General features: G+C 35.8%; 4 protein-coding genes across 16 annotated transcripts; 2 read left to right on the top strand and 2 right to left on the bottom strand.

The window, feature by feature from the left end:
* The first annotated feature begins 288 nt into the window (after positions 1–288).
* LOC112760130 (ABC transporter B family member 1-like) lies at positions 289–6961 on the top strand. Its single transcript, XM_025808094.3, has 10 exons — positions 289–1149; positions 1253–1307; positions 1377–1552; positions 1642–1842; positions 1955–2214; positions 2345–2661; positions 2850–3073; positions 4158–4531; positions 4650–5364; positions 5469–6961. The coding sequence occupies exons 1-10, from the start codon at positions 706–708 to the stop codon at positions 6750–6752; spliced, it is 4050 nt and encodes a 1349-aa protein (XP_025663879.1). The 5' UTR covers positions 289–705; the 3' UTR covers positions 6753–6961.
* Positions 6962–9379: 2418 nt separating this feature from the next.
* Positions 9380–20107, top strand: LOC112760146 (nuclear pore complex protein NUP160-like). 13 transcript variants are annotated; one of them, XR_003180612.3, is made up of 28 exons: positions 9380–9744; positions 10004–10136; positions 10381–10648; positions 10996–11056; positions 11203–11345; positions 11566–11651; positions 12018–12122; positions 12208–12302; positions 12565–12685; positions 12889–13071; positions 13176–13365; positions 13533–14065; positions 14299–14461; positions 14760–15031; positions 15456–15643; positions 16084–16160; positions 16255–16586; positions 16929–16997; positions 17080–17398; positions 17685–17813; positions 17955–18063; positions 18297–18368; positions 18483–18606; positions 18697–18804; positions 18972–19112; positions 19281–19454; positions 19535–19687; positions 19791–20107. XR_003180612.3 is itself a non-coding variant. In XM_025808096.3 (27 exons), the coding sequence occupies exons 1-27, from the start codon at positions 9539–9541 to the stop codon at positions 19574–19576; spliced, it is 4443 nt and encodes a 1480-aa protein (XP_025663881.1). In that variant the 5' UTR covers positions 9381–9538; the 3' UTR covers positions 19577–20107. The 13 variants fall into 13 exon arrangements, 7 of the variants coding, with proteins under 7 accessions (XP_025663881.1, XP_025663884.1, XP_025663882.1 ...); XR_011867854.1 differs by having other exon boundaries at positions 9386–9744; positions 17080–17365; XR_011867850.1 differs by having other exon boundaries at positions 9404–9744; positions 17688–17813.
* Positions 20108–20719: 612 nt separating this feature from the next.
* LOC112760207 (uncharacterized) lies at positions 20720–22495 on the bottom strand. The gene is made up of 4 exons (XM_025808101.2): positions 22128–22495; positions 21941–22046; positions 21629–21691; positions 20720–20929 (listed from the first exon to the last, which is right to left on the bottom strand). The coding sequence occupies exons 1-4, from the start codon at positions 22210–22212 to the stop codon at positions 20827–20829; spliced, it is 357 nt and encodes a 118-aa protein (XP_025663886.1). The 5' UTR covers positions 22213–22495; the 3' UTR covers positions 20720–20826.
* An 82-nt stretch (positions 22496–22577) lies between these two features.
* LOC112730105 (uncharacterized) lies at positions 22578–23183 on the bottom strand. Its single transcript, XM_025780215.1, has one exon. The coding sequence runs from the start codon at positions 23181–23183 to the stop codon at positions 22578–22580; it is 606 nt and encodes a 201-aa protein (XP_025636000.1).
* Between the last annotated feature and the right edge of the window lie 335 nt (positions 23184–23518).

Genomic DNA, 23518 nt, shown 5'->3' on the forward strand with positions numbered 1-23518 from the left:
TAATTGAACTCTTCACGATGGCCCAATATTATTAAGGTAATAAGCAATTTTCACGTATCAATTATCAAGTAAACAGTAGATGAGATAATATAATAAAAAAAAAAATCTCTGATTTTATAATTTAAAGATATATAATTTTTTATTAATTAAAAATATAAAAATATTTTTTATTTAGCTTAAATGTCTAATAAAAAATATTTTTATATTTTTAATTAATCAAAAAATTATTTATCTTTAAAATAAAAAATCAGAGAATTATTTATCATTTTTTCGTATAATAATTATAATAGTTTCAAACAATAGAAATTCTTCCACTCCTACTCATATATCACGCACAACAAGAAGAATGAAAGAATAAAAAGTGAAATAATGGGGAGAGAGAGAAGGAGAAAGATCCCTTTATTATGAAGGGATAAAATAATAGTTTATTACCCAAAATAAAAAAAATATATTGAAAGAGAATATATAACAGAAAAAATGATATTTTTTATTTGAAAAAAAAGTTAGAAAGATGAAGCTCAATAAAAGGGAGGATATAGAGTTAGAGTAAGATAATAAAGGAAGGTGGGTGGGGTGTGTGTTACTAGCAAGAACTATAGCCATAGCTAGGGAGGGTGGTAGAGGTAGTGATAGTGGGAAAACTAAGAAGGTGGTTCATTAAAAGCTTATAATAATAAGAGAATTTTCCTTGTTTTTTAATTGAAAATGTCACAACAAGATTCTGAGGAAGAGATAAAGACCATTGAACATTGGAAATGGTCTGAAATGCAAGGACTTGAGCTTGTTCCAGGAGAATCACAACCACCACCACCACCAACAACAACAAGAACAGCATCAATGGAGCAAGAACAATACAAGGAGCAAGAAAAAATGGTGGGGAAGGTCACTTCAGAAGCAAATAGAGATGGTGGTGCTGCTACTAGTACTAGTGGTGGTGGAGAAAAAGGTGAAAGTGTTGAACCTGTTGGGTTTGGTGAGCTTTTCAGATTTGCTGATTCATTGGATCACATCCTAATGGGAATTGGAACAATTGGAGCAATGGTACATGGATGTTCATTGCCACTGTTCTTAAGGTTCTTTGCTGATCTTGTGAACTCTTTTGGTTCCAATGCCAATAATGTGGACAAGATGACCCAGGAAGTTGTTAAGGTGAAAAACCAGAAGCAAAGTCCAAAGTTTGATTCTTTTTGTTGATTCTGTTGTGAAGATTGAAGAGTGAGCTTACAATATTTTTGGTTGTTTGTGTTTGCAGTATGCATTTTACTTCCTTGTTGTTGGTGCTGCTATATGGGCATCATCATGGGCAGGTGAAGTTTCTTTTTTTCCCCTTTTTTTGCTCCAAATTGTTGGGCTAATGATTTTGTTTTTGTTTGCAGAGATTTCATGTTGGATGTGGACAGGTGAGAGGCAATCAACAAGGATGAGGATCAAGTATCTTGAAGCTGCTTTAGAACAAGACATTCAATTCTTTGACACAGAGGTTAGAACCTCAGACGTTGTTTCTGCAATCAACACTGATGCTGTCATGGTCCAAGATGCCATTAGTGAGAAGGTGGAGCAATAAAAGTTAAAAGCACTTCTTTTATGTTCTTGGAGTTTGGAATAATAATAAAAATTTGATTTTTTTTCTCTATTGTGCAGTTGGGTAATTTCATTCACTACTTTGGCACATTTATTTCTGGGTTTGCTGTGGGATTCAGTGCTGTGTGGCAATTAGCACTGGTCACTCTTGCTGTAGTTCCTATGATAGCTGTCATTGGAGCCATTCACACAACCACTTTGGCCAAGCTCTCTGCTAAAAGCCAAGAAGCTCTTTCTCAAGCAGGCAACATTGTTGAACAGGTCAATAATACACCAAAGTATTTATCTTGGGAGCTTCTTTTAACTTTTTTTCACCTGGGGTGGTGTTGTTATTGTTGTTGATTTTGTTGAGGCTTTTTTTTTTTTTTTGCAGACTGTTGTTCAAATCAGAGTGGTGTTGGCATTTGTTGGGGAGAATAGAGCACTGCAAGGTTACTCATCTGCACTGAGGATTGCTCAGAAGCTTGGATACAAAACTGGATTTGCAAAGGGAATGGGATTGGGTGCTACTTACTTTGTTGTTTTCTGCTGCTATGCTCTTTTGCTTTGGTATGGTGGATATCTAGTTAGGCATCACTACACCAATGGAGGATTAGCCATTGCAACCATGTTTGCTGTTTGTATTGGTGGATTGTGAGTACTTAATCAATTCTACTTTCATGTTCAAGAATATAACTTGTTTCAGAAAATGATTCCTCTTTATATGACCTTAGTAATTCAATTGTTTAACCATAGTGATTATTAAGGATTTTCATCCGTACAGGGCTTTAGCCCAGTCTGCACCAAGCATAGCTGCATTTACAAAGGCCAGAGTGGCAGCTGCGAAAATTTACCGTGTGATCGATCACAAGCCGGCTATAGAGAGAAACAATGAATCCGGTGTGGAGTTAGACAGTGTCACAGGACTAGTGGAGCTGAAAAATGTGGACTTTTCATATCCATCTAGGCCAGATGTTAGGATTCTCAACAATTTCACCTTGAGCGTGCCTGCCGGCAAGACCATAGCCTTGGTGGGAAGCAGCGGCTCCGGAAAGAGCACGGTTGTGTCCCTCATAGAGAGATTCTATGACCCTTCATCAGGTAAACTCAAAAGTTACAATTTCTCACTTAATTTGAGTGATGGCTAAGTAAAGTTGCATTCTTGTTTAGTATGTAGTTTACTTGTTTGTTAAAAAATCCGGAACTGAAGTTATGCATATTAATTAAAGGCCATATGATATGGTATGGTATGGTATGTGGCACTAATTAATTGAAGAAATTGCGTGTAGGACAAGTTTTGTTAGATGGGAATGATGTTAAGAGTTTGAAGCTAAAATGGTTGAGGCAGCAAATAGGACTAGTGAGCCAAGAACCGGCTTTGTTTGCGACAACAATTAGAGAAAACATACTCTTAGGAAGATCTGATGCTGACCAAGTTGAGATTGAAGAAGCTGCAAGAGTAGCCAATGCTCATTCTTTCATTATCAAACTTCCAGAAGGTTATGAAACACAGGTTAGGCAATGCTTTATCCATTTTTGAAGTGTCTTTTTAGGTAAAAAAAGGATTTTTGCATTTTGTCTCAAAGAAACAATAACAAGTAAATGCATGTTTGTGGTTGTGGTGGTTGTGCCATGTGAAAAGAATCACATTATTTGATTTTAAGATCTAACACTGGCATACAAGCATGGGTTGTTACCATCATTGCTAGTCCAATTCTAGAAGTTTTAAGTAAAATATATGGCTAAATAAAAATGAAAATGAAATTGCATAACAAAAATAATGATGTATCTCAAAATAATTATTACAGTAGGTAAAGATTGTTGTGCAAAAAGAGGATAATGTCTCTATATTTTATGGCAATTTTGCATGGTACAAGAGATGCATATTTCTCTAAATCTTATCATTGTAAAAATGTGAAACCCAAAGTCTACGGATCTTGATCATGTTTCTTGTTTGGTTAGTTATAGGAGTCAATAATTGCAACTCTTTTTTTTTCTTTTTTCTTTTTTTTTTTAAATCAAGGTAGACTGATTTATTTAGTCAACACAGCAAAGCTAATATAATTTTTTAAATCAATTTTGTTTTATTTTTGCTTAAAGTCAAAGCCAGAAAATGACTGGTCAAAATTGCATTTGGAAACAAGAGAGGGTAACATGCTTCAGTCAACAATGCATGTGCATGAACACAGAGAGGAGGTGGAATATATATTCTTAAATAAAGACTTACCAAACCAGGGATTCCTAGAACATAACAACAAAAGAAATAAAGAATAGCATCAACCTCACTGTGTAAAACAGATAAATAAATAGTTTATGTACAACTCTAAACTCACTAAACTATGAATTACTTAAGAAAACATATACTTTGCTATAGTATAATATAATATATGATCATATATATTGTTTGGATTAGCTTTTAGTATGCAAGTTAAGGGAAAAAAGTATCAGTAATAACAAAAAAAATTACTTAATCTGAAAGGCAATTTTATATGATGACTAGAAATCTAAGCCTGAACTAGTATCTTCATTCTTTTAACAACTCTTTAGAAAAGTACAGTTGTTGAATTGAACCAATAATAAGTAATTTGAAATGGCAGGTAGGTGAAAGGGGGTTGCAACTTTCAGGAGGCCAAAAGCAGAGAATTGCTATAGCAAGGGCAATGCTGAAGAACCCAGCAATTCTTCTCCTAGATGAGGCGACAAGTGCGTTGGACTCCGAGTCAGAAAAGCTTGTGCAAGAAGCACTTGATAGGTTTATGATTGGTAGAACAACACTTGTGATTGCACACCGCCTTTCCACGATTCGCAAAGCTGATCTTGTTGCAGTACTTCAGCAAGGAAGTGTATCAGAAATTGGAACTCATGATGAGCTTTTCGCCAAAGGCGAAAATGGAGTCTATGCCAAGCTTATCAGGATGCAAGAGGCTGCCCATGAAACTGCCATGAGTAATGCTAGAAAGAGTAGTGCAAGGTAGCTTATATACATTGATATCACTGGAAAAGTTCATTTTGTACTTCATATGAATTGTTTATGAAAGTATATAGATAATTTTGTATTGTAAAACTCAAACTTGTGAACTCATTTGCAGGCCTTCGAGTGCAAGAAACTCTGTAAGTTCACCTATTATTGCTCGGAACTCTTCTTACGGCCGGTCACCATACTCAAGAAGGCTATCTGACTTCTCCACATCGGATTTTAGTCTTTCCATTGATGCATCACATCCAAATTACAAGCTCGAAAAGCTTGCCTTCAAAGAGCAAGCCAGTTCCTTTTGGAGACTTGCAAAGATGAACTCTCCTGAATGGCTCTATGCTTTAATTGGTTCTATAGGTTCAGTTGTTTGTGGATCCCTTAGTGCCTTCTTTGCTTATGTTCTTAGTGCTGTTCTCAGTGTCTATTACAATCCGAACCACAGACACATGATCCGAGAAATAGAAAAGTACTGCTACTTGTTAATAGGACTTTCATCCGCAGCTCTTATCTTCAATACATTGCAGCATTTCTTCTGGGATATTGTTGGTGAAAATCTCACAAAACGAGTGAGGGAGAAAATGTTCAGTGCAGTGCTCAAGAACGAAATGGCATGGTTCGATCAGGAAGAAAATGAGAGTGCTAGAATTGCAGCAAGGCTATCTCTTGATGCCAACAATGTCAGATCAGCCATTGGAGATCGAATTTCGGTAATTGTGCAGAACACTGCACTTATGTTGGTTGCTTGCACTGCAGGGTTTGTACTACAGTGGCGCCTTGCTCTCGTCCTTGTAGCCGTCTTCCCAGTTGTTGTTGCAGCCACTGTTTTGCAGGTTTGAACTTTTCTACATACTTGTCTTTGGCATGTTTACATGCTCTTTTTAAACCCACATTTATTATGGTGTATGGATACTAATTGAACTGACTTTTATAACAGAAAATGTTCATGACTGGTTTCTCTGGTGACCTTGAAGCTGCTCATGCTAAGGCCACACAACTTGCTGGGGAGGCTATAGCCAATGTAAGGACTGTTGCAGCCTTTAATTCGGAAAAGAAAATCGTAGGACTTTTCGTCTCAAACCTTGAAATTCCTCTAAGACGCTGCTTTTGGAAGGGACAAATTTCTGGAAGTGGATATGGGATAGCACAGTTTGCACTCTATGCTTCCTATGCACTTGGTCTTTGGTATGCTTCTTGGCTTGTGAAGCACGGAATATCTGACTTCTCTAAAACAATCCGAGTTTTTATGGTCCTCATGGTCTCGGCTAATGGTGCTGCTGAAACTTTAACTCTGGCTCCTGACTTCATCAAGGGGGGTAGAGCCATGAGGTCTGTCTTTGAACTCCTTGACCGCAGAACTGAAATTGAGCCGGATGATTCTGATGCTACACCTGTTCCTGACCGGCTTCGTGGTGAAGTTGAGCTAAAGCATGTTGACTTCTCTTATCCTACTCGGCCGGATATGCCTGTTTTCCGGGACCTCAGTCTTCGTGCAAGAGCAGGTAAAACTCTAGCCCTTGTAGGGCCTAGTGGCTGTGGTAAGAGCTCAGTCATTGCACTTATCCAGAGGTTCTATGATCCATCCTCCGGCCGAGTCATGATTGATGGAAAGGACATAAGGAAATACAACCTTAAGTCCCTAAGAAGGCACATTGCTGTGGTGCCTCAAGAACCATGCTTGTTTGCTACTTCAATATATGAAAACATTGCTTATGGCCATGACTCGGCTACTGAAGCCGAGATCATTGAGGCTGCTACTCTTGCCAACGCGCACAAGTTCATATCCGGCCTGCCTGAAGGATACAAAACATTTGTTGGGGAGAGAGGAGTTCAGCTATCAGGAGGACAAAAGCAAAGAATAGCTATTGCTAGAGCTTTTGTGAGGAAGGCAGAACTCATGCTTCTCGACGAAGCAACAAGTGCACTAGATGCAGAATCTGAGAGGTCTGTGCAGGAGGCTCTAGACCGAGCTTGCACTGGAAAAACAACTATCATAGTAGCTCACAGACTATCCACAATCAGGAATGCCAATCTCATTGCAGTGATTGATGATGGGAAAGTAGCAGAACAAGGATCACATTCACAGTTGCTGAAGAATCATCCTGATGGGATCTATGCAAGAATGATTCAGTTACAAAGATTCTCAAACAACCAAGTCATTGGTGTTGCCTCAAGTTCAAGCTCCTCAACAAGACCAAACGATGATCAAAGGGAAAGCTAGCAATTCTTATATAGAGGACTATATGACATATAATACCAATGATAATTGTTTTGGTAATTTTTTCTTGTTTTGACCATAGTATAGTTTTGTGTATCATCCCTCTTCACCTTACATTAAAGAATGTATCTTTGTATTTGTGAATCTTACTAAGGAAGACTACACAATTGAAGATTGAAATAGATATATATAGATGTCCATCTTTATGAATTTATCCAAGGCCCCTTTGGTACAAATGTTAGAACAGAAATGTGAGCAGTGATATGTTATTGGTTACAACTATTATATGTTAATGGTTAATACAAATTTTGTCTCAGCAAGGGACTCTTCATTAGATTGACTAATATACAGTAAAACTCTTCTTTTAAATATATGTTCTTAAATAGTTAAATCAACATAGAGAACTTAGAATGATCACATTAACAGATTAGAGTAATGCTTTATGTATACAGTAATTCACTGGCTAACAACAAATTCGTAAATGAAACCTTTGACAGGTTAGTCCTTGTTATATCGGGTTAAAAATACTGTGGGCAAAAAAAAAAAGGATTGATCAATTAGTTACATTCTTAATAATAAAGTTTGGATATTGGTTAAGAAGCAGTTTTTTTTAAATAGCACTAATGATAAAATGTGACTGTTAGAAAATGTTGGGTGAGACATGTATTAATATTCTGCCAATTGCTAGTTTCCAACATTGATATAGCACTTAATGATGGTGGTGGCCTTAACTGAATATACCAAGGGTGCTAGCACTTTTGGCACTTGACAATTGCACACACGTTGCAATCAAATCTTGAAAGCTGATCCTGTGTCATCATAAGAGTTCTAAAATCTTCTGCTTATGATATCTCTCTCTAGGGGTGCAGGTGCATATATGTAGGGAAACACACTCCATTATTGAGTTTAACCGAACATAATTGTGGCACAAACATGCATGACATTAAAGATGCATATAATATATAAGAATTGTGAGAATCAGACAAGGATCTAAATGTGGGAAGAGTTGTGGACAAGAGTGGGACAAAATGTAAAAGAAGTAAAGGGATGAGAAAATGACAGAGCAAAATGGGACAGTGTTATCCGTTATTATGTGGAGGGTCCATACATTGGTGATTGGTCATTGTGTTTAAAAGTATCATGAATTTTGATTGGTTCAAAGTAGCACTATGTTACTCCAAACTCCAAAATTTGGTGAATGCTTTCACCTCTTGTAGTAATAAGATCATTTTGAATGGTGTATTTTTAGAGTATTACTTTTGATACTTTTAAAAAATAAATTGATTTAGAATTGAAATTTGCAATAGAATTGATTAATGAATGAAACCGATATCACTTTTATGGATAACCAATAAAATTTTACCATTTATATAATTATGTGAATAAAATAATTAAACATAATATAAAATTTTAATTGAATTAAAACTAAATATTAGAAAAATTATTTTTACTTTTAATTTTAAATCATTATTATAACAAATAGTCCTACAAATATTTATGTATCATTGTATATGACTCAAAAAAAAAATTGAAATTAGCATTAGAGATGCTCTAATATATCTATTTCATATTTTATGCCATAATCCACGTAACAAACTATCAAGATAATATATGGTTTAATTTTTTATACAATTATCTAATTAGACTCATATTTTATGTGTTTTCTTTAATAGGTAAATTTAAAAATTAGTTATTTTACTAATATTAATATGATAATATATAATTAATCAGAGTCTTCACATCCGAACAATTTTGGCATTCAAGTTCATCCAAGCAACTTTAGGTCATGAGTTTTTACTATTTTCTTCATTCCTCACGCTTATTCTCTTCTTCTTCTCTTCTTCTTCGCGCTTCTTCTTATTCGCATGCTAGTTTAGTTTTCTTCTTTGCGTTCCTCCTCCTCATTCTCCTCCTTCCTTTTTGCGTTCCTTTTTCTTCACGTGTTTTCTTTTTATCGTCATTCTTTTATTGTTGCTGCTGCTGTATTTTTTTGTCTTTTTTTTCTTCTCTTCCTCTTCCTGGGGAAGATGCAGTAGGTGAGGAGTAAGAGTTTTAAATTGTGTTGAACATGTTATTATGGTGAAACAATTATATAGTACTAAATGAATGTAACATTATCCATTATATAAATTCAAATTCGAATAGCTTTCTGTATAATGAACCAAACACGTATTCATGGTGAAACAATTTTATAGTATTGAATGAATTATATAAAATCAAATTCAAACACCTTTCTGCATAATGAACCGAACACGTACTTATGGTGAAACAATTGTATAGTACTTAATGAACGAAACATAATTCATTATATAAAATCAAATTCGAAACACCTAGAGAAGGAGGAGGAGAAGCAGAAGAAGAATCTGCGTGCGCGAAGAAGGAGGTATATGTGAATTTGAAAGAAGAAGAAGATGACTCATGTATTTGAAAGAAGAAGAAGCGGGGAGATAAAGCACGTGTAATGATGCTCTTTTAATGAGAGTAATTTTTGTTGGTATTGGACCTACTTGAATAAAATTTAAATGAAAAAATACTTGAATGTCAGAATGTGTAGCATAACCCAGATATATCTATAATTTTTTGTTTTTTTACATTGACAATATAAATATATGATAATTAGTATGGATAAAAAAGTTAATTTATTCTTTATTGGTGGTTTTTAATGTTTTTCTTTTTGAGCGCCAACTCTATTGTACTGTTCTTCCTGCAGCTTAGCTTAGTAGAACCCTACACTGAGAAAAAACCCTTCTTCTTTTAAGGGTTTTTGCTTCTTAGCTTCGAATTTCAAAATGGGAACTGATTCCACTCTCGCCGGCAAGGAAGTCCCCATCATCGGAACCGACGTCTTTCGGTGGATCGAACTCTCCGTCCCTTCTTCCTCCTCCAACATCCCCACCGCCGTCGACGGCACCAACGCCACCACAATTGCTCCTCCCACCGTTGACGACCGCGCTTCCTGCTTCGTCCTCGAAGATCCTTCAGCTTATCTAATTTGGTTCGATATCTCTTTCAATTTTGCTATTTGCATTTCAAAGTTAGATAATTTCAGTAACAAGTAGTACCAACGTTCTTCGTGGAGAAAAAAAGGTTCTGCAATTTACGCATTTGCATTAATTAATCTCAGTTAGTTAGGGTAGTTTCTGAGCTTGTTAGCATTGGTTAGAGTTAGTTAGGGTAGCTATAGAGTTTGTTAGCAATTGGTTAGAGTTAGTTAAAAGGATTCTGTCTCATTGTCGATCTCATAATGTACACAGGAGAATCCACAAGTTGCAGCCTCATGCTCTTGAGCTTCTTGAGCTCAATGCTTCGAAGGAATTACCCAAAGCCGGTCTCAGATTCATATTCCCTTACCAGCTTTGTCCATTTGCATTCGTCTGCAAAAATGAGGTTGCTTAAACTATTCACTGCACTTGTTATGTTTATTCCGCCTGAATGAGCTTTTGGATTATGTAAAGAAAGCATAATGTGAACATAATTAGTCTCCGCATCTGCGTGATAGGAGAAGCATCTAGAGAGCTTCTCATTTTCTAATTCTTCTATGTTGAATGTGTTTTTTTTATAAGCTTATTCAAATTCTCTATTTACCTGTAATTTAATTTGGTAGTTGTGTTTTTCTTTCTTTTGGATGCAGATTAGTAGGAATTCTAGGTTTCCTTACTTGTTATATGTGTTGACTGTGACTGGGGTGGCCTATCTTTTGAAAATTCGGAATGTTTCGGCTTATGCATCGAGTGCCCTCTTCCCAGCAGAGGATCTTTTCGAGCTTAATGTGTGCGATTATGTTTCTAATCATGTGCCGATAACTGCTGTTACTGCAACGGCTGGGTGTGTTGTTGTTGGCAGAAGTGATGGTTCTGTGTGCTGTTTCCGCCTTGGCGTGATTGACACAAGTGCTCCTGGTATGATTAACTTGGCTTGGCAACTTGATCTCCAGTTACTGTTACCATGTGTATGTTACTGTGTGTATGCTACTATGCTTCTTCCCTTTTCTCTGACCTTTCATAGTAAACCATACTTGTGTAATTCTCAAATTTCTCCAAGAACTTGAGGCTGCATTTTGGTGCAACTTTCAGTTTGCGTGGGCTGGTTGTGTGTTGTTTGTTGGTGGATTAGGGAATAGAGATGGTTTCAACTATGTTGCAACATAAGCATGGCTTTGATAATGTGAAATTTCTCTATTTGAAATTTGCCTGCTATTGATTTATCATTTCCTAATGGTTTGTGATGAATATGTTTTCCTTTAAAGGTTTTGTGCATGAGCTGAGAGATGAAGCTGGAGTCAGCCGTTTGTGGGGTTTGATGTCACGGTATTATTGTTTTAAATTCTAATAATAAATAGGCAAAATACTATATATAATATCACTTATGTTAGTTTTCTTTTGGAATTTCAGTTTATTCCCCTCCCTGCTCCCATGTTCTGAACTGTAATGTATTTGTTAAACATGTCTTCCAGGGGTAAAATGGTGGGTGCTGTACAGGACATGGAAATATCTGAGTTACATGGGAAAAGGTTTGTGTTTGTGCTTCATTCAGATGGGACATTACGAATTTGGGATCTTTCATCTCATAGCAGGGTCTTTAATCATACCGTAACAGGTATTTACTGTATATCAAATCTAGCTCCAACTTGTATGCTTTTCATATTTATGTTACGCCTTGGATGTGGGGATTGGAAATGGTAAGCATCATCTCATTTGTGCAATATATCGCATACAATTGATCATTGCCTTTCTTTAGTATCATGCACTACCGCATTCTTGTGTTTACTTGTATGCTCAAAATGACAGATTTGCTCTTCACTGACTTTGTTATGTAGGTGCTACCTTTCGAAGGTTATGGGTGGGTCAATTTGACCCTGATTCAAGTACAATTCCTCTGTCAATTTTATACAAACACGGTTTGGTATGTAACTGAAGACATTCTGTTTTCTGTTGCTCTTTTTTCTTTGTTGCTCCATATCTTTTGTGCCCCCCCCCCCCCCCCCTCTTTTCCCAGTTAAGATTAAATGATTCTTCCATTATGAACTTTGGTTGCATTCGGCAAATATTGTTTAATGTTTATACAATGCATATTGTCTTAAATACAGATTGATGTCTGAAGGATTTGTTTCATACCTGGAGTTGTGGAAAAAAAAATGCAGTTTCATTTAAAAGATTGTAACATCATTTGCAGTATCAGCTACTTTGTTGATGTAAATATCAATATTATACTCTAATATGCTATCTTGTATTGCTTCCTTTTGTAACTGGTTTTTTTGGGATTGTGAAGGATGAAGAGTTGGAGATGATTTCTTTACATAGTATCCGATATAATTTTGGGGAGAGAAATGTTTTTTCTATGGATCCTTCAGTGCAAAATATCACCTTGGAGGAGGTAATCCACTGGACTTAAGCTGCTTGATTGGATGACGTTTTTTTACCCCTTGCTCTGGATGTGAGACTGCTTTAGTTTTGTGCAGGGACAATGCCTTGACGTTAAAATAACACTGGATAAGATATGGATATTGAAAGATGATGAATTGGTTTCACACATGTTAACAACAAACGTTGAGGAGTAAGTAACATTCTCTTTGTTCATGCCAAGCTGTTCAGCTGATAAATTTTTATATTAGTTATAGTATAAACTTGGTATTATCTCTCCAGTTGTATCTGTATTTTATGAAAGAAAGCAGTTTGTGTAAAATATGATATTAGCTACACTTTTGCCAATTGGTATTTGATAGTGGTCTTGACTCTTACTTTATATAAATCTAGCCTGGATATTAATGAGGGTGAAGTGGTTCTTCTTGCTTAATTGTTATCCTATGTCTTGTCAGGGTAGAAGCATTTTCTTATGCTTTACAAGAAGAAGTTGTTGCTGATCAGCTGTTTCAAAGTTCAGAACATCAAGCAGATGAAATCTTGCAAATTGCATGTTCAATATTTTCATCTTCAAAGGTATTAGGTTAGATCATCTATAATTTTTCTCCGGTCCTTTTAGTTTTCAGGAAGTCAAGGTTCTAATGTAACATGTAAGTGTTGTTTGCTATCATGCTAGGAGTTCTCGTATGTTCAAGATAGCACTTGGTGCTTTCACGTTTTTTTTTGGGGTTATTATCCATGATTTTGAAGAGGATGACTTAATTATTTCTTTTATACAGGAGGATGTTGTGCCATTTATATCTTCTATATTCCTGCGCAAACTGCTTCTTCCTGGGGTGCATCATAATGCTGCTTTGCATGCAACACTTGCTGAATATAGCAGGCATTTGCCTGAATCTGACTTACAAGCATTAACTGCTGATGGACTAAAACAGGAGGTTCTGTCACTCATTGAACATGAGGTCATCATTCTTGTATCTATTTAATCTCTCTTTTGGTATTTATCCTTTCTTTAGTTTTGAGAAGAGCATGTTATGGTAAACTGACAAGATTGATACTATTGTAGGTTGGTTCTGAAAAGCTGTCCATACTGCATTCTTGGAAATGTTTTCTGACCCGCTATTTCCACAATTGGTGCAAGAACAATGCAATATATGGCTTGCTTGTTGATTCTTCAACTGATGCTGTTGGTTTAATCAGAAAAAGTTCGGTTTCAATTTTTCGGTCTTTGGAAGATATTGAGCGGATTGTAGAAGGTAACTAATAATTATGGATACCTCTAGTCTCTAATCTATCTTCTCTCTTTCAGAATTCTTGTATTAAAAATAGTTTTTTTTTTAAATGGTACTTTCTTATATTATTCTGTACATTGTTTTCGTATGCTTTCCTTGAAAAAATGTTGAGCTTTTTCCATAACATGTAGGGTCTTCAGATGAAGTTGGTGAGCTCACAGGCCTTGTGGATTTACTTGATGATGATCTTGAATGTGAAATTCTGGTCGAATTACTTAGATGTGTTATGAGTTTCAGCCAACAGTTGGGCAAAACTGCATCCTCTATTTTTTATGAATCAGTTTTAACTGCACCAGTGATTTCATCTGAAGACATTGTTCACTGTATAGTGAAGATTCTGGAAACTGGATCTTGTATATCAGGGCCCAATGAGAAGGAGCTTATAGATCACAAAAGCTTGAGAAAACTTTCTGCTGAAATGTTCTTATCTCTTCAAAGCTTGTACAGAAAGGCTTCTGCATGGAGCAGAATTTTAAATGTAATTCAGGGTTTCTTGAAATTTTTGGTTCCACAGAAAATAATACAAAATTTTGATACTGAAGTGTCATCAAATATAAACTCCTCCATTATAGTGCATACTACTTATCAGATTTCGAAAGTGATGTTTGAATCTGCCTGGGATTTCCTTCTATTTTTAAGTTATCTGGTGGACATCGGTGGTCAGGTGAGTTTTCCATGTGTAGACATTGATTTTCTTATTGTAAAATCAGTTAATTGAAACAGTTACGTAATTACATAATATAGCAGTTTTTCAATTGTAATATTTGTGGAGTACCTGGGCAGCCAAGGTCATGTACCATGTTTACATCTAGTTTTAATTCTGCAAAGAATTTAGTTTGTATTTTTTAGTGAATTGTTACTACAACTTTGGTTTCATGTTAACTTTATATAATACAGGTCCACTTGTCACATGATGATATCACCAAAATACAACTTGAGATAGTTCCAATGCTTCAAGAAATTATTTTTGAATGGCTAATCATCAACTTCTTTGCCATCACACCATCTGCACCAGCTACAACTGAGGACTTCAATTCTAAACTTTCATCATTACATATAGGTTCGATTTATTTTTAATTTTTAAATCTTTAATCATTACACATGCCAATATATTAAGGTTGACATGAATTACTCATCCTTAAGGTGACAGACTCACAAGATCACCCCCACTCCCAAAATGAGAAGAAATAGAAATTGAAACTTTATTAAATTGACTTCCCAAAAGCATGCTTTCATTGTGAAATCAATAATATCTAGACTAGTGTCCCTTTCCTGACTTGTGAGATGAAATATCACAAAACAAGTGAGACTTTATATACTGCTGATATTGTGTGTTAATAAGTTTGGTCATGATGCAGATTGCAACACGGGGAAACAATTATGGAATGAGAAGCTTGGTAGACGCGACTTTACATTGGCTTTTATATTGCTGCTAAATGTTAGAAGTTCATCAACAGACCATGGCCACCTTTTAAAAAGATTTCCAAATATGCAGAGCTTTGTTAACAGGATGAGAGACTTTATCAGTTGGATCATATGGGGCCAGTCTGGTGGATCATCTAATTTCCTGAGTCGTTCAATTGATCTTGCATTTATCCTTTTCAAGCATGGCCAGTATGAGGCTGCTGAGGTCATTTACTTGCCTGGTTTTCTTCTTAGAATGGACATTATTTTGACTTTGTTGTGCTATTAAGAAATTCATTTTATTTTATTTTTGGAACATCTAGCCCTTTTTTATTATTTATTTTAATTTTTTAGTTTTTAAAGTAAAACCTCTTAAAAGGGATATTTAGAGGTAACATTTTTAGTTTCTAAATTTTCCTTTTTGGTAACATGATTAAACTATAAAATATATTTTAAATATTACATCTAAATATCATGAATTAGATTTTAATTCTTTTAAAGATCTGTTAAAAATTGTAACCTTTTCTTTTTTTTTTTAAATAAAAAAGGGGCTCATCAAAATCTCATCCTTTATATTTTATTAGTTTTTTGTACCCTTCTAGTATCTTTACTGAAGGAATACTATATTTCAATTTCATATATTTCAACAGCAATTGCTGATGATGGCGGAAGCACATCTTCTAAAGGAGAAGACATCCCAAAGTATTCAAGAATCTGATGGTGGATGGTGCATACGCCAACATCTTCTAGGATGCTGCCTCCTTGCACAGGTGCAGTGTGGATTGCATACAACACAGAAGGACAACAAGGTTTTTGATGCCATTCGCTGTTTCTTCAGGTGCAATAGTTCACATTTGAAATATTTGTTTCTATTATTTGGATGATCCAGACTTGCATAAAATGATTTTCTTATTTTTCATAAAATGAAATGGTATTGGAAACTTTTATGACATCCGATACTATAGAAGTGACTACAACTTCCCCCTTTTTTTTTTCTTTGACAAATATGGTAATCATATATATTTAAAATCAACTATATGTTTGGGAAAATTCAGTCCTCAAATTTTAAGGAGAGCAAGGAGTAATAACTTCTTTGGCTTAAGGGGGAAGATATGAACATGTATGCACCTTCATTTTAAATATCTGAAGCACCTTTGAGGAAAATTCAGCATTTGGAGCAATCAGTCTCCATTGATAGTAGTATTGAAGTCCTCTGCATATAGGCTTTTGGTTGCTTAAAATTGTGTCCTGATGCTATTTGTTGGTGTTTTAATTCAGATCTTCATCTGGAAATGGTGCATCCGAGGCTTTGCAGAGTTTGTCTGAAGATGTCGGAATTCCGTATCTTGGTTTTAGTGAGTATCTTTATCTCTAAATTCTAAAGGTCTTCATCAAGCAGATAATCTTAGAACTATTTTTTTCTTATCAATTCGTATGCTTTCTATGCAGGTGGTTGTGCATCAACGGCTGCTTGGAAGCTTCAATACTATCAATGGGCTATGCAGTTATTTGAACGATATAGTATTAGTGAAGGTGCTTGCCAGTTTGCTCTTGCTGCACTTGAACAAGTTGATGAAGCTATGAAAGATGAGAATAACCCGGTTAATGGATCCATTACAACCACAAGGGGCCGACTATGGGCGAATGTCTTCATATTTGCATTAGACCTTGGTCGCTATTATGATGCTTATTGTGCAATAGTTTCAAATCCAGATGAGGAGAGCAAATACATCTGCTTGAGGCGTTTCATAATTGTTCTTTACGAACAAGGTGCTATAAAGGTTGGAATTCGGATGAACTGTGAATTTTCTGCTTTTCCTTTGTTAATTGGCTTCTATTTGTTTACCTAAAGAACTTAAGATGATGCAGAAGATACACCGAGATAGATGTGGAATTTTCCATTTTAGAACAATATTTTTTTGGCCATATCCTCACAGGTAGATATAGGTTTGTTTAATTATTTACTTTTAGTGAAGCCTTAGATCATATTATTGAAGATGCACTCTGAAACAAGCCTCTGCCTAACATGAGAAAGCATTTGTGCATTGTAATGTTTATACTTTCTGTTTTGCATATTTTCTTTAGAATCTTCGCCCAATCTTTTTCGTTTTTGCTCTTCACAGATTCTTTGTAGCAATAAACTTCCCCTTATTGGGCTAGTGGAAAAGGTAGAGCAAGAGCTTGCTTGGAAGGTATGCTTTGATCGGGCAGATTGAATGATGTAAATTTTGCAGTTCTCTTCCATCCATAGAATGTTTACTGTGTAATATGCAGGCTGAACGATCAGATATTTCTGCAAAGCCAAACTTGTACAAGTTGCTCTATGCATTTCAAATGCATCAGCATAATTGGCGACGAGCAGCAAATTACATGTATATGTATTCAACTCGTTTGAGAACTGAAGCTGCTTCAAAAGATTACCAAGGCAGTTCATTGATGTTGCAAGAGAGGCTGAATGCACTCTCCGCTGCTATCAATTCACTACACCTTGTTCATCCTGCATATGCCTGGATTGATCCACCAGCTAATGGAAGTTCTCTTCTTGGTGAACATTACCCAAGTAAGAAAGCTAAAAGAATACCTGAAGATCATTGTAAGTAGCTTTACAACCAAAGTTGTGGTGCTAGTTTGAATTCATCACTTGTTTCATATTTCTAGCTGAATGAAATATGTGGGGGCATTCCTGATAACCTCATTGAGGCGTTGGGTAGCTTTTCTTTATTAGTGTTTTGTTTTTGTTTTTTCTTTACTTCAGTTTCCTTTCTTCATCTAAATTCCCACTTATTAACTTCTGTATTAATGCTTTCTTGTAAAAAACTAAATATTGTTTCCAGTGTTGCTTGCAGTTTTAGTGATATCATTTTCTAACTTTGCTGCAGCAGCTGATAATGATGCTGAGCCTGAAAGGTGGCAGTCTTGTATTGATGTTGAAAAACTCGAGAATGAGTTTGTGCTAACTTCAGCAGAGTATAAGCTATCGCTGGTAAATGTCAAGTGGACATTTTCTGGTTAGTATACTTTCTCATTCTTTAGCTTTATGTGAAGCATATGATCATTGTAAGGTTTGCCTAATAATATGAGGTTTCAATACTGTTTGTTTTTGTTAGATATCAATTTGAACGATGTTTCCCCTTTTCGTTTTTCTTTAGGCAAAGATGGAGCCCTATCAGATTTGGCTGAACTTCTTGTCAACAATAATTTGTATGATATGGCCTTCACGATCCTTCTCAGATTTTTCAAGGGTTCAGCACTGAAGAGGTGGACATACGCACTTAAGTTGCATTTTATTTTATTTTGTTTTTTTTTTTTTTGCGAGTAAAGGGAGGATGTCAAATGAGAGGAGCAAATATTAACTCTTTATATCATCCATGTATATTCAAGATTGAAACTCATGACTTTCTTTATACGATGTTTTAAACCTTGAAAAACCCATATTCAATTTTTTGTGTGTATTGCTATACTTATCTATGTAACACTGGTTTCTGTTTTAGGGAATTGGAAAGAGTTTTATCTGCTATTTCATTGAGATGCTGTCTTGATAAAGTAGAATCTACTTGGGTTGAGTAAGATAACCTAACCATCCTTTTTTTGGCACTTTTTTTTGGCACATACAGTATCTTATTTTATTTCTGCTTATTCTGCATTGTATAATCTATTCATGTTTTGGATGATTTCAGGGAACATGGCCAGTTAGTGACGTCTTCTAAGCTTGAGATGGTTGTCCATGGTTCACCTGTTACACATCACACAACTCCACAAACTGACGGTAGTAGTTGCTGGGCAACTCTGAAGATTTACCTTGTATGCACATTGAAAACTTGTGGTCTGTTCAAATATATTTTTCTGTCTCCATGTTTCAACCTTTCTTTTGGAACTGCTCCTAAATTGCAGGAAAAATATAAGGAATTTCATGGGAGATTGCCTGTTATTGTTGCCGAAACTCTTCTACGTGCAGATCCTCAGATTGAATTGCCCCTTTGGCTGGTTCAGTTGTTCAAGGTGATATTCTCAGCTGAATTTGTAGTCACTGATAGCTCGTATCAAAATCTTGTTGTGCAAAATGCACTACATAAATTCTGTTTTCAAAACTACCTAAACATCCCCACATGAATATCTGTTCATAAATTTCTCTGATTTTATTGTGATATTCACTTCACTTATGACAGGAGGGACAAAAGGAAAGGATGTCCGGTATGAGTGGCCGGGAGTCAAATCCTGCATCTTTATTTCAGCTTTATGTTAGCTATGGTCGATATACAGAAGCTACTAATCTTTTGCTCGAGTGCATACAATCGTTTGCTTCAGTGGTAAATTAATCTTTTCTGTTATTTATGGAAAGTACTAGCGGTAGTATGTCAAACTTGTATGATTAGGCGCTATGATTGCTTAATTTAATTGGTAATTACTATTTTATCCTCAATTTTGATGGCATGATGCTAATGATATCGTTTTCGACTAATGTAAACCTTCTGCAGAGGCCAGCGGATATTATTAGAAGGAAAAGATCCTTTGCTGCTTGGTTCCCATACACGACAATCGAGCGCCTACTATACCAACTTGAGGAATTGACTAGAAAGGGTCACATGGTAGAACAATGCGACAAGCTCAAAAGGATGCTTCTCAGTTCTTTGCAAAACCATCTAAAGACAGTAAGCCCATGTCTTTTCGATATTTTTTGTTTTTCTACTAGGCACTGAATTTTCTTCTCTTATTTTTCTCTGCTTTTCAGCTAAAGGTGGACTCGGAAGATGCAATTTCTGTATCTTCATGATTACTAGCTTGTTGGTTAGTGGTTACCAGATGCTGTAAAGGGTAGCGATACAAGTATATTCACTATTTCTTTTTTATGACACTTCCTAAAGATGATTACCTCTGTTAACCGGTCTGTCTTTACGCTTATGCCTTTGGTGGTTTCCTTTTCTTTTTGTTCCTTGCACTATGGTCTATAGTTCTTTCCTATGAATTACAATTTCTCTCTTGAACAGACGCGTAATCCAGCAAATAGAACGTTGACACAATGTTCCAATGTTATGGATGAAGTCATGGCAGAAAGAGGATGATATACAAAACCGATATTGTCATCTTACCGCAGGAACAGAAGCGATTAACTTTAAGATGATAATTGCCTCATCTAACTGTAAATTTGGCAGTAATAATCGATGTCCACTGCATACTTGTCTAAAACTTTGTACGTGTATTATAACCAAGACATATTTAACTGTGGGCTAGCTCGGCACAATCTCGGTTTGACTAATTGTAGGAAAATTTTCACCAGAGAATGAAGAGTCAATGATTGTACATCCTTTTTTGTTTCTCATGCTTTTGGTATGCATTGGATTATTGGAAAGATCCTTTTAACATTAATGACTGAGCCTTTAAATGTAAGACAATAAGAAATTCTCGCGAGTGGCGAAAGGAGACAATACCTTTACGATTCTGAAAATACTGAAATTAACGAATAGCATATGTTTGCCGTAACTTGACATAACTAGTGTAAAATTAAGTTTTATATTTTCAACAAAATTACATTTACTTCCGATGGTTACACAATTATGCGTTTTATTTGTATGTCGTTTATATCTTCGTCTAAAGAAAAATCGTGAATAAGATTGTCAAATAAATTGTCAGTTCGTCATTGCACAAAATAAAATGAAACCTTTCGTTCACGGGCAACCAATATAGAGAATATAGTTTGATTAATCCATAAAATTCGTATTTTTCAACAATTACCTATTAAAATTTAAAAAATAGTTAAAAGATATTAAATTATTGGACAAATGTGACCAAAGCACAGTATAAGTCAAATCGCTTTGGTAACATTCCAGAATCCAGATGATACAGCTTTGTGGTTAACAATGAAAATATAACGCGCTAAAATAACAACCTATGCAGAAACGAGAACGAACATAATATATTGGTAGAAATAAGATAACATCTATAGCATCATAAGATATCAACTTAGCATCCAATCTCATTACACAAGGCTCAAAATTTGTATAATCAATTTGTCCCATAAATAAGTTACATAGACATCAACTTTGGTCCATTGTCTGGCATTCCCATTCCAGCAGCTAGTTCAGCATCAAGTTGAGTATGAGGTGCAGGACCCATCATTTGTTTTACACTGCACAAGCAATCAACACCAGAAAGAATAAACTACCATTCCTACCCATAATAGTTCAAAATGCTGATAAAGGTGAAGACTCATAGAGTTATCTTCATGTGAAGTTAATAGCTGAAAACCGTTAGACGATTTGATATATTTGATTAAATTGTCATCTAATGGTTCTCAACTATTAAAGACAACTGCATGTGAGCTTCCACCTCTGACAAATCTACCTAAATGAACGAGACTAACTTTGTACTCACAAAAGATGAGTAAATTACAATTTCTACTAGTAGATAGATTTGTTGGAGTTCCAAATTTTCATGGATAGATATTGTAGTTTGCTCTATCAGAAACGATATCATTCAAAGCACACCAATTTATAGAATGTGTGAAAGCTGGTAGCATTATTGTTTTTGCATATACCATGGTCATCAATATAGGGAAAGCTGAACTATGTGTGTATGTGTGTGTAATAGTATATACACTAACGTAGGTGAGCATTAATCAAAGTCATTCAGCTGATTAAACACACTCATACAGAACAGAACAGAACAGAACACTTCAAAGCAAGAGTAGTACAAAAACTAAAAGCAATAATTCAATCTAATCACCATAACCATTACTACAAAAGGGGATTCTTCACCAGTGAATAATAGGATTCTTCCCAAATCAAAGGATGCAAAGAATAGGAAAACACAAGCAAAAGTATCATACCGCTTCTTGTGTTTTTTGGTCTTAAAATGCTCATCCCTCACAGCTACATTGGAAAAATACCGACTGCATATTATATCAAAAGAGTAACTATACTTCAGCATCCTTAACAAATAAACATGACAATATAAAACAAGTAAAACGTGAATTGATGAACAACAAAGCAATTTCTTATTCACTTTCCCATCAATTTGATAGCGAAGTGTTCTACTAGCAATTCGACCCCAGATAATAAAATAAACAAAGTTGCAAACTTTGAAGTGAAAAACATTAAACAACATGAAAAAAGCAAGTATAATGGAATTAGTTACAGACTCGCAGTGAAGGCAATAGTACTGTCCCATCCCAGGCAAATCTTCATCAACAGGTAAAGGTCTCTCTTCATCAGCCTTGTTTAGCTGATCGTAAACCATGTCATCACGTTTTCAATTGTCAAAGAATAACAACGAAAATCGAATTTCGGAAATAAAAATCGAACAAAAAAATAAATAAAAAAGGATATCTTTGATGAGGAATTTGGTGCGGCGTGCGGTTTTGTGAGAGTATCTCCTTTTCTTGACGCTCCTGTGCGGACATTTACCCCCCATTTTTGGCGTTCCTGAATTGCTCTAGGGTTTTTGAAGCTGAGTTCCTCTTCCACACCCTGCCTGAGAATTAGGGTTTTTTGTTTTCCCTTTTTTTTTTTAAGTCTTCAACATCTTTAACACACTGTTAAGTTTAAACGACACCGTTTCGTTTATTTTGGTTAGGGTATAAATGTTTAATACTTACTTTATTAATGTTTGCCTTAAAAGAAAAGCTTTACCTTATTGTAATGTATCTTAGTGCCTCAATAAAAGTCTTGAACTCTATTCTTATTTGGGTGAGGATGGAATGTCTCGATAAATCATGCTAGTAATAAAATATATCTTTTAAATATTTTTTAATAATTATTAAATAATTTTTTTATTTATTACTCATACCCCGTCTTGTGTGGACCAGCGTTTATGAGGTATCTTTTGTCTTTGGCTGAATTAAAACGAGTCATGAAATTTACAGCCATGTGTCTGATACAGTAAGCATAGAATGCTCTAGAAGGATGCCAACCACTATCATCGGAGCTGAGGGTGGCCTTGATGGCCTGCGATCTGTCGGAGATAACCAGCAGGCCGTCTTGTGAGGTGACACGGCGTCTCAGATTAGTAAGGAAGAATGACCATGATTCGGTGCTCTCGGACTCGACAATGGCAAAAGCAATAGGTAGGATGTTGCTGTTGCTGTCTTGTGCCACCGCAATAAGCAACACTCCACTGTATCTACCATATATATGCGTGACGTCGACGGAAACAAACGGCTTGCAATGCTTGAACGCCTCAACACATGATGGAAAAGCCCAAAATGCTTTGTCGAACATGCTACAGTCGCGGACTAAAAGGTGTTCATTGTAGTACGGTCCGGCCCGTAGAGCACAAATGGTTCCAGGAAAACAACTCTGCAGTGCCTGAAGCAGTTTCGGCACCTTGTTGTATGACTCTTCCCAATTCCCATAGATCTGTGCAATTGCCTTCTGCTTCGCCATCCACATCTTTCTGTAGGAGGATTTGAAGTGATAGCTTGCTCAGACCGCACCTTGCAGCACGGTAATGCTGACAGAGGGGTTGGATTGTATCAACGGCAATATAATCTTGCAGATGAGACTGCTATCCAACTGACGATGGTCTTCGGACATGATGGGTGCTAAACAACTGTGTGCTCCACCAACCCTCCGAATTTCCCTAACACAATAAAACAGTATTGGTTCAGCCATATCTCAAACCTACTTAATATATTGCACAGAAGTATTCAAAAGTACAATTACAGTTCAACTTACCAGTAGTCGAGGTTCTACCGAAGGGCCACACGGAGGCTCCATTG

The sequence above is a fragment of the Arachis hypogaea genome, chromosome 2 (genome assembly GCF_003086295.3).
Source record: "Arachis hypogaea cultivar Tifrunner chromosome 2, arahy.Tifrunner.gnm2.J5K5, whole genome shotgun sequence".
NCBI classification, from domain to species: Eukaryota; Viridiplantae; Streptophyta; class Magnoliopsida; order Fabales; family Fabaceae; genus Arachis; species Arachis hypogaea.